Source organism: Neltuma alba, unplaced genomic scaffold (assembly GCF_004799145.2).
Source record: "Neltuma alba isolate B1F8T4 unplaced genomic scaffold, ASM479914v2 tig00012154_pilon, whole genome shotgun sequence".
In the NCBI taxonomy this organism is placed as follows: Eukaryota; Viridiplantae; Streptophyta; class Magnoliopsida; order Fabales; family Fabaceae; genus Neltuma; species Neltuma alba.
In genome coordinates, this window is record NW_021636702.1 from 375,183 (window position 1) to 386,923 (window position 11,741).

The 11,741-nt window shown below is 32.4% G+C and overlaps 1 protein-coding gene across 2 annotated transcripts; it reads right to left on the bottom strand.

The window, feature by feature from the left end:
* Positions 1-965: 965 nt before the first annotated feature.
* On the bottom strand, positions 966-4,901 carry LOC114723819 (uncharacterized). Of its 2 annotated transcripts, XM_028910062.1 has the most exons (6): positions 4,715-4,901; positions 3,690-3,925; positions 3,348-3,606; positions 2,300-2,479; positions 1,985-2,140; positions 966-1,218 (listed from the first exon to the last, which is right to left on the bottom strand). In XM_028910062.1, the coding sequence occupies exons 1-6, from the start codon at positions 4,742-4,744 to the stop codon at positions 1,048-1,050; spliced, it is 1,032 nt and encodes a 343-aa protein (XP_028765895.1). In that variant the 5' UTR covers positions 4,745-4,901; the 3' UTR covers positions 966-1,047. The 2 variants fall into 2 exon arrangements, with proteins under 2 accessions (XP_028765895.1, XP_028765896.1); XM_028910063.1 differs by lacking the exon at positions 2,300-2,479.
* Positions 4,902-11,741: the final 6,840 nt, after the last annotated feature.

Sequence of the window (11,741 nt, forward strand, 5' to 3'; positions counted from 1 at the left end):
TAATTTATCTTATTTTTTGTATTTATTTTTTTAAGATAATCATTGTAATAGTTATATATGTTAAATGTTTTATTTTTAGTTAATACACATTATTAATAAGAATATTTTAAGAAAACAAAATATATTTATTACAAATAACTAACTTGACTAATTTTCTCAATCTATTCATATTATTCAACTAGTTCTTATATAAATGATCTAAGGTACTAGTAGATAAGAGGCCTTTGTGGTCAAAGTCAAACTTCCTAGTGAATGGCAAATGTAAAGCCATGTACAAATTGATTTAAAAGTCATAACCTTAATTCCTTGTTTGGTACGAATAAGATTTTTTTTAAGTTTATTTTACTAGATATGATTGTGGATCAGTGGTTCAAAGTGGTCCAAATTGGCGTTCAATCATCTTGCTCAAGAACTAATAGTATCACTTTCTATTTCTAATGATACGTGTCGGGGAAATTTTTAATCATTTGTTGAACAAAAACTTTCCGCCCTCAACTTCTCTTCGAAAAAGTTTACACTTAGATTCAAATTGCAAAATACACATAAACTAATCCCACCATCAATCAAATGTCAGCTTGTGAAGCACACCATTGAATGAGTCATAACTTCAGTATGTTCATTCATTTGATGAAATTGGTCTAACTAAAGGAATCAAAGAATCTCTCCATATCCATTCATCATGGGAGAAATTGAATGGGCAGAAATTATGCAGACAGCAGTAATTCCCACTTCCTTTGAAGTGAAATACAATGAACGAATGAAATATAAATTGAATGAACAAACAAATGAAAAAACAACATAAAACTGAACCAAAATTTCACCAGGGTGGCTTACCCTGTGGGCTGCTACTGCATCCAACTTAGCAGCCAACTTGAGACTAAAGAATAGGGGAAGGCTAACCCAAAAGAATGAGCACAAGAACAAATAAGCCACTTGGGGTGTTCTTTTGCTGAGGATTGTGGGCATTTTAAAAGAGAAGCTACGGTTCAAACCTCTGCTCATGCACCACAAGAGAACAAAAGTTGTATGTACATTCCCAGCAGGCTACTAACGGTAATCTGCATGAAGGAAGCTCTCATATGCTGTCCCATTGAGCGTCTTGCTGACTTCATTACAATTCCCAATCTGATTGGATAAGACCCCTTTATGTATCTTCACTTGACGGCTCTTCAAATCTTTATATGGAACCTTGAGAAAATCTTGAACATCTGCTAATTTCTGAAACCAATACAATTTCCTGGCTAAGACTTGGGAGGTTTCCAAGGAGAGCAGAAGTTTTGTGAATGATCATTAAATCTAAGAGGCAAGAAAGGATAATTCTATGAAGAGCTCAAAGCATCGAACCTTCTCACCCTTACACTAACTTTGAGATTCTCATCTGAAAAATTAATGGGAAAAAATCCAAATGATCTCAGGAGAAAAAAGTTAAAAATACAACCTCTTATCAAGTAGACTTGTTCATAGGCTAGGTCGAGACAAGTTTGGGTATAGTCTCAGTTGCATTTTATGAACATGTGCCCAAGCCCAATTCTACGCCCAAGACTATCTTAATTCTAGCTCATTCCGGCAATTCATACTAAAACTAGGACAAATTTAGCTAAACACATTAACATCAACACGAATGAAAGTTTTCAAACAAATTACTTGGTGTAATTGCCAATTACCTTGAAGTTTTCATCTTTAATAACTTCCTTCTCCTCATTATAACTAAAGTAGACATACAGTGGTAAAAAAGTTTAACCGCTTATGAGGTAGGGTGTTTATTAATATCAACACGAATGAAAGTTTTCAAACAAATTACTTAGTGTAATTACTAATTACCTTGCAGTTTTCATCTTTAATAACTTCCTTCTCCTCATTATAACTAAAGTAGACATATAATGGTAAAAAAGTTTAACCGCTTATGAGGTAGGGTTCTCCACAAAATTGCCCGACATAAGAAGGAAAATGAAGCAAAGATTATGCAACACATTGTATGACTTACAGTGCGGTTTTTGACAACATCCTCATAGTATATGACAATATGTCTGGTGCTCTTGAAAAATTCCAAGGCCTTGGTGGCGGTTTCATTCACTTTCCTCAGTTCGGATATCAACGATGTTGCGTTGATTGTGGGTTTGTATTTTGCAAGCGTCTCTGCCTGAAAATAACGTCAGAAATCATTAACTTCTAAACAATAAATATCTACAGCAGCTACCTAGGATGATAGCACATCAATTGACTCAATAATCTTGCATCTAGGCGAGACAAATATAATAACATGCACAAACAACTTCAGAGAGAGAAAAGAGAGAGAGACCTCACGGGCTGAATGAACATGAGACTTGTGAGTCCCATTTAATAGCTTAGCATCTTTGTCAAATTGATTTGCAAGTATAGAAATCATTCTACGGAGGAGATTCCTTCGGAAAAGAAATATAACTGAAACACCATGTCTTCTGAAGTACTCAGCTATTTGTTCATGATTTTGCATCAATCCCTGCGTTAAGTGACAAATATATTCCCATTTCAGCTCTATCGCATTCTTGAGGCAAAAAAATCAACTAAATTCTTTAAAACAAACATGCATTATGCAGAACCAGTAACATAAGATGTTTTATTTGCTCTCTCTATGCAACCTGTTTAATTACCATCCAGAGGGGTTATTGGTCAAAATATACGGTATACTTCATTAGGCTTAATCCAATCAACATATTGAATGCCATTTAATCCATAGTTCATTATTTGCTCTGGGAAGCATGCAATGGCGCACCAGTTCAGGCAGACCATTGTTACAAGAGCGTTCTTAGCAGACAGCATAGGATGAATACCGCATCAGTCTAGGTGACCAGATGGATAAATTAAAATGTGCAAAGGCATCATTGAGAGCTTAAAAAAGGTTATGTTAAACCTTTCAATGAGGCAGACGTACATGTCATGTCAGCTTTACTGAATTTAGAAGAAAGAGGACTTGGGAAACCAAGGGAGAGTTACAAATCAGGTCAGAATACTAGTCACCATTAAGTAGCGGTTGAACTGAGCTGAAAACCACATGTCTTTCAAATCATTAAATCATTATACTGACTCCAAACGTTTTTTCTAACATTCAGATGCCCAAATGGGAGACAATATCATCGACATCTCGCGTTAGCTACAAGTTCAATACACTTTATTCGTAGATGCTAGACTTTCTAACCGTCCACAAACAGAGGAAAATTTTTGCAATATCCAATGTCTTCCTATACTAGAAAAGAATTCATCCCCTCTTTGATCTATATATGAGTAGAAAATTTTACAAAGATGACAGTTAAACTAGACAAACATTTATTTCAAAAGAAAAAGATGTTGCTAAATAAAAGAGACATTACCTGATTCAGCATCCACTTTAAGCCAACTGCAGCTGTGCATTCATTTTTTGACGCGCTACTTAACCAGTCTAGATTATAAACTTTATCCAGAGTCTCCACGATGGTTGAAATATTACTCCTCCTCACTTTGACGGAGAAAATTTCCCCATTTGAGCTTATGTTAGTATGATTATTTAAAAAAGTCTCAAACCATCCACTTCCAGATCTCTGCATTGACAACAGGGCAAAATACCTCACAGGATTGCAAGCACATTCGGCCCTAAAATGAGGCAAAAAAGAAAGCAATATCACTAAGATTTAAACAGATTCTAAAGCCAACACTCAATTTAAGCAGTATTTTACCTGCTGTAAGTTTTGGGTTTTGGGTAATGCACGTAAGGCATTTCCCAAGGTTCAATCTTGGGTTCAGGGCATGTCTCGTTGACGACCTTTATATCCAAAAATCCGATCTTAGTGGGCATGCTTACCTGCTTTAGACAAATAGAACATATATAGACTCCGCAGATCATTGCAAAGACCAATACGGTCATCTTCCCCACCAAAGTAGAATTCTTTGAAGCCTTTGCAAGGAAGACATCCTGTCATCATTCGGTTCATAACACCAATGATTAAGATTCTGGATAATCCTATGAAGATCTCTACCACATCATTAGACGCATTTGGAGATTCTCGATAAAAAGTGAGGAGGGTGAGAAACTCAAAATATATATACAAGTGAAAATGCTCTGCATAACAAACAGGTTCGGGAAACTAATCAATCAGAGAAGGTAAATGGCCGGGAATCAAATACGAGAAAGACTATGTTCTTATTCCTAACGTGAAAGTACTACGTCCAAGGTTTAGTCTTTTACATGCTATTTCTTCAGTTCAGTCCGTCTACCACTGAAATACTGGTAAACTACGTCCTATCCCATTTCCATCCAGAATTTGATGCCAGTTAACCGTCACCCGGCTTAGAAGCCATATTTGAGGTGTGACTTAGCAGTTCCAAATAAACAAATAATACCCAACTCAACGTATTGTTGGATGGGCGTCAGCAGGTAGAATCAAATGCCATTGAAAGTATTTCGATGTCCAAGAAACGAATTTGAAAGAAATTATTTGGAAGGAATCTAATGAAAAAGAAAAGAAAATCATGGCCAACAGCAAATAAGATTTCCGTCATCGGATATCAAGTAGCTTGCTTGCCGATAACATGGCAGCGGAGCTTCCAATGGCAAACATTCGTTCAGGTATTCCAACAAGCGGATCGGACAATCTCAAATGCCACCTCATGAAAAAAGAAAAAAGGAGATAGTAATCACAAGAGAAAAAATTAGAGGTTCCATGTAAAGGGATAATAAGAAACAAGGTGAAACTAAACCAACCTTGGCGGAGGAAGAAAGATCATCGGCCATTGTGGACGAGCTCAAAAGTTAAGCGGAGGAAAAGGCATTGGATAACTGGGAAAACTCATAACGCTGCTTTTGGTTTCTTTGAATCGTCTTGGAGCTTTTCAGCTCTTCTTGCGTCCAGATTGACGAAAATGGCTTAATGGGGATGAGCTTTTTCTCGTGAAAAACACGACTGGCTGCCTCCCGTTTGCAGGCTCCTTTCGTTTTGCTGATTGCCCAATGCGTATAAAAATGCTGTCTTGACCGATATTTTATTTTTAAATTTTAAAACACTAATAAATTTAAACAAAAACACTCTTGAAAAATAAAAGGATAAAAAAAAATTGACTTTTTTTTAATATTTTAAGATTTATTTGATTATTTGATATTTAACATTTGACTATTTCAATTTTCAAAACAAGCTCGCCTACGTTATTTAAGAGAGAGTGACAAATAAAAAACCTCTAAAACAGACTTATCATAAAGTCGGATTATGAGGTGACGGTGACCTCACTCTTTTGAAGAATTTAAGAATTTTTATTATGTTAATTTTTTTACGAAATTAACATGTTGCGTGTAATTTTTTTTTTCTGTGGCCAGATCATGATTGCCTGTAGCTAGAATTATTGGAAAAGAGGTGACAAATTTTACTATTATTTTATATAATTAAAGTTATTATTAATTTTTAAAGTAAAGTAATTGTTGATTTTAGTCACAACTTTTGTCTAAAACTTTAAAGGTTAATTAATCCGCAAGTTCTTATAGTTTCAACGAATTTTGAATCAGGTCCCAATAGTTTTTTTTCTTTTTATTAGGTCCTTATACTTTTACGTTTTTTTAATTAGGTCCTTGTATTTATTTATTTTTAATTAAGTCCTTATAATTTCATTAAATTTTTAATCAGGTCCATGTAGTTTTAATTTTTATTTATTAATTCAATATAAGCTTAATTAAATAGATTAATACTGAAATATAAAATATTAATAATTAAATTAAATTAATAATTATGTAATAAAAAAGTAATAGAATTAATTAATTTAGGAATTTTTTAGAACAATAATTTTTTTGCTGAAAAATTAAAATCATTATAATAATTCAATATCTTTAGAATATTATTGTTTATAAACTAATATTAAATAATATATACTATTTTATGTTTATACAATAGTACTATTAGAATTTATAAAATAAAGAATAAAAAATTCAGGGACTTGATTAAAAATAAGGTGAACTTATAAGGACTTGATAAAAAGAAAAATAAATACAATGACCTAATTAAAAACAGGTAAAAGTATAAGAACCTGATAAAAAGAAAAAAAACTATAAGGACCTAATTTAAAATTAGTTGAAACTATAAGGAGCTGTGGATTAATTATCCCAACTTTAAAATACTACCTAGCAATCAATGTTTAAAACTTTGCTTTAATTTAACATAAGAAAAGTTTTTTTTATTTTAAAGTCGAGGTCAGTGATTTCCTAATCACTTTATTGTTGATGATTCTAAATATCAATATATTATGATCAAGAAAAAGTATCATATATGAATTCACTTTTTTTTTTGGTTGTTTACATATGAATTCTGTTCATTAATGTAAAATTGATGCAACTAGGATTAGATATATACATCTCGCAAGAAATAAATAAATTTGACAAAAACAAACCCAGCAGATCTTTTATTGCTTCCACATATTAAAGGTCATAAAAAGTACTCCTCCGATTCTTAATATAAGACCCAATTTTACAGTTAGTTTTGGTTCTAAATATAAGACCCATTTTTCATATTTATCAATTTTCTCTAAATTACCCTTATAGATACTCTCTCAACCATAATCAAGTAGAAGAGAGAGGGGGTATTAAGAAAGATGATTATGGTGTTTTAGGAAAAATGTGTCACTTTTCTTATAATTAACTAATTTACCTAACTTTTTTAATCTAATCAAATTAGTTAAATGGGTCTTATATTAAGGACCAGAGGAGTATTTTTTAAAAAGAAAAGAAAAGAGCACACTGTAATTGCTTCCCTTCACTTATATCGCATCGTCCCTTATTATAAGATCTTTTTAACCAAATCACGCGACTTAAAAAAAATAGTTAAAATTAGTTAAAAGCAATTAATATGTAGCAAATATAATTTTTTTTCCAAATATACCCTTATATATAAATGAATAGATATGAGAAAGTAATAGTGAGATAAATGAAGAAAAAGAATGTATTAAATGCATTAAACGCATTAAACTAGGAGTAAAATAGGTAATAGTATATTAAATGTTCAGACAAATTCAAAAAATATCTTATAAAAAAATAAAAGGAAAATCCCAAAAAAAGTCATTGGAATATAGGAAATTTCAGATTGGGTCCTGGAATTTTGTAAATGACAAAAAGAGTCAGTGGCCTAATTTGTCATTTGTAAATTCAAGAAGAATTGACAACTTTGTCCTCATTTGTATTCATTCGGAATCACTATAAGGGTTTAGGTGTTACCTAGATTCGTGTAGCGAATAACTACTTACTTTTTCATAGTCATGTGTCTTGTTATTAACTACAACTAATTTTGTAATCACTAGAATAATATAAGCATTACCTAGATTCATGTAGAGAATAACTACTCACTTTTTCATAGTCAGGTACCTTATTATTAACTATAACTAACCTTGTAATCACTAGAACAGTGTAAGCGTTACCTAGATTTGTTTAGAGAATAACTACTCATTTCTGCTTAGTCAAAAGCAAAATTGTCAATTCATCTTAATTTCACAAATGACAGATTGGGTCAGTGATCCTTTCTGTCATTTACAAAATTTCAGGACCTAATCTAAATTTTTTTATATTTTAAGGGTTTTTTCTGAAATTTTTTTAAAAATAAACTTATTTAAAAAATTAAATATTATAATAAGAGACCGATGGAGTATAAGTTCAGGCTCCCAGGAGATGATTAGAAGACAGCAAGCCCAGAAGAGGCCAACACGCACAGGGAAAGTACAAGTCCAAATCAATACGCCGGCTTGAGGTTTTTTCTTTATACTTTTCTCCTTCAAAACACTTAAAATAATATTAGTTCCGATACATGATATAAGAATTAATTAACTGATTTAAGTATATTAAAAAAATTAATTATATTAGTTATTTGTAATAAATAAATATTATTTTTTAAAAATATATTATGACAATGATTATATTAAAAAAATAGATAAATATGAGAAATAAAGTGAATCAAGATTTTATATTTATAATAAAATAAAAATCAAACAAGTTCTTATATTGAAAATAGAAAGTAGTATAAAACATTAAAAAAAAGGAACTAAATTAAAGCAACGCACATCTTCACAGGTAATTTCTACGTCGAATCCAACGATCAAAGATGATTGCCTGCAACGAAAATTAGGAGGAGGTCGAAATGATTTAGGTAAAATTCCCCAGTAAGCTCTCTCTGTCCTCTTTGTTTTTTTTATCGATTAAGCACATGATTCGTTATACAGTGAGGGTTATTCTCTTTCAATAAACCTGGTCCCAGGCCTGTTGGTAACGTGGCCTTATTTTCTTATCATCCTGTCAATTCAAAAATAGTAAATAATTTAGTTTATGTGTAGACAATTGAAGATCTTTTTCAATCACAAATTCTACAGTATAACTCTACGAGCTGAAATAGACGTTTAAAACCAACTCGAGTGCAGGGAAATTAAAATACCGAAATTTCCATCGCGAGTGATGTTCTAAGAGCTTCCACTATCAGTCGAGGACTATTTGTCAATTCTCTCATCTGCAAAATGTAAAATTATCATCAGCCATTGAATAATATTACATTACATAATATAATATTCATGTGACAAAAAAGAAAAACCTGCATTATACTCCTCCGGTCCTAAATAATATTACATTACATAATACTCCTCCGGTCCTAATTATAAGACCCAATTGACTTATTTGAGGAGATTAAGGAAGTAAGTTAAGATGATTATTTATAATAAATAAGTATTGTCATTCCCAAAATATCCTTGCTAATTAAGTATATTGGCTAAAACTATCATTATTTGAAGGATTATCTTGGGAAAAAATGCATAAATATAAGAGACAAAATGGATTGGGGTCTTATAATTAGGACCAAATAAAAAGTCAAATGGGGTCTTATAATAAGGAACGGAGGAGTATAATATTCATGTGACAAAAAAGAAAAAAAGAAAAACCTGCATTATATTCCTCTGGTCCTAAATAAAAAACTCTTTTCCTAGTGTAAATTACACTACGAAAAAGGTCTTATATGTAGGATCAAAGGAGTATTAATTACAGGCTTCAACCTTATTTCAGAAACAGATCAGGTATATCCAATAACATATAAACCTTACACATGCTTATATAATAACATAAATGATCACATATATATCAGGGTAAAATCACGAGACAACACTCCATCCTCGTACACACCTACACATAGCTACAGAGAACAACGTAAATCACCTCAGGAAGGGCAGCTATAAACTGAATGGGAACCCATCCTTGATGATCCATATGTTGTCGAAAGTATGAGTCTTTAATCAAATTATCGAAACTGCAAAAGACAGATTACATAATTTACAAACGGCAAAAAAACAAGAAGAAGAAAACTCAAAACGCACATGCTGAGATTGAATATGGTACCTGAAATAGTACCCAATTTGTCTTACAATCTTAGCACATAAATCATCAGGATTTGGAGCTATATGATCATTTACTGGATAATACGGCATTATTGATGGGTTGAAGTGAATGGGATCGTGATCAGGATAATATAAAACACGATAATTGAATCCTGTAAGTGAACAGAACATATTAGGATTAGTACATAAACATAATATAATACAGAACTACCATATGTTTTGATTATGCTAGAAAATTCAAATTGCATATCAAAGAACTTGTAAGTACGTACGTACCTCTATAAGGTGGCGTGTGCAGGTCTTTGCGATTGAAACTTGTGTTGTGGATGTTCCAATCTTGATGAGATCCCCCAGAATAATTACAATGAATAGCTCCAACTTCACTTTGACTTGAACTGCCATTATTAGGATTTTTGAACGAGTCATCCTGGTGGCTGCCGTTAAAAGATTCGTCTGAATCCTTATGAATCGTTGGTTTCTGGTCGGTAGGGACATCAGTGCTTGTTCCTGCATTATCAGTAACCTGTCCCTCTGAACACGCACGTAGGCTTTCCAAACCCTGTAATATTGGTAATTAATTAAAACATGAGCATAGCATATTAAAAAATTAATAAACCCATAAACAAATATTTTTACCCAGTGAACCTAAGCTAATAGCTAGTACGATCACATAGTAAAGAAAGATATATTGGCAAGAAGAAACCATTGAACTACGTCTGTTTCAGCTTTCTCGTTAGGAAAGAAAGATCAGTTAAGCAAATATTAGACTGTACAAATTCGCAATAGTCTTTTTTCCCCCTCTTACCTTCGAGCTTGTAATAGTTGAAAAGTAAATAATAAAAAATACCTTCAAGTTATTACTTGTCGTGACGTTTTCAAGTATCAAAATTGCAGAGAAAATATAATCATTGAAACTCCATCACTTTTAAAACTGAAAGAAGCTATATAAATCCAAAGAAGAAGAAGAAACCAAACCAGAAAATGTAGTAAATATGACCCATCGTCGGTCAAATCCTCGGCCACAGGGCTAGAATCATCCGCCGGCAAAGAAGGCGAGGCGGGGGATGAACGTTCAACAACAGTCGCCGGCGATCGCAACGAAGCAGCATCGGCTAGGTAAGCGCTTAACAACGCAACATACTGATCAGTCCTTGGCGAGGAGCCGATGGGCCTCACGTCGTCCCGTGGCTCAGAGCCATTAAGATTGTTGGCTGATGATGAAGATTCAACGGGGCCGGTAAAATACATGTCGGAAAAAATCAGAGTGATCGGAAAAGCAATTTACGTTTATCTAAATAAAGAGATTGGTGCAGAGATGAGAAAATAAGAGTGTCGGAAGAACGAGAGGGTGTCACTGAAAGTGGGAGGCTCAGTTAAATGCCCTGAGGTATTTATAGATCGTCGTTTGAGACTTTGGATTAAGTTTAAACAAAGAATAAACAATAAAAACTCAAATTGAATCAAAGCTTTAAAGATTTGCTGGCGTTTTTCTATCTCTTGCTGTTCAAATGTAATGAGATTTATCTCTCTACTACATCCGATAACATCCGATAAAATATCTACTTGTATTAAGATTTACAGGATAATGCAAATATTAATTAATAATTATCATAAAAAAATTAACCTCAACAAAATGTTATCTATTATTCGCGTGCCAACTAAAAGTTAGCAATTCACTAATTGTATTCGTACATTTTGATTTGAAACTAAGATCTTTATTCTGTCTTTCTAAATGTTAAATGTGCCTGGATGAGTTTTTATTTCCTTAAAAAACATAAAAGTAAACGATCTTTACGTCATCTTAATATAATTTATAAATATCCTTTGTAACAATTTTATCAAATGATTTAAATAATGATCCAAAAATTATTATACAAAAATTCACCTCGGAAAAATGTTAGTATCAATTATCCTTTATCCTTATGCTCCCCAAAAGTTAGTGATTAATTACATCCGGAAATTTTAATATTTGAAATTAAGATTTTTATTCTGCCTTTATGTTGAATGTGCTGGGATAAGATCTTGTTTATAAAAGATAGAAATATATTTATCCCCAGTTATAATAATATTTATAATTATACCATGCGCATCAATTTTATCTGAATAATTTGAATATTGATCAATAATCACCATAAAATATCAGACTCGGAAAATAAATGTTATCTAATATTCATCTACCAAAAAAAGTTAGTCACATTGGAAAATTTTAGATAAAATATTTCTTGAAAATTATTGTGGGAGTTAATTATTTACTTCAAGAGAATCACTGCAGCATCGAAGGGTGCCCCAGAATTTGCTGATGTGGCCGCTGAACCTGTAGCCTTTGACAAGTGAATACAATCCATTAATGGAACTGCAGCTAGAGCACAACCTGTATTTTTTTCTCTTTT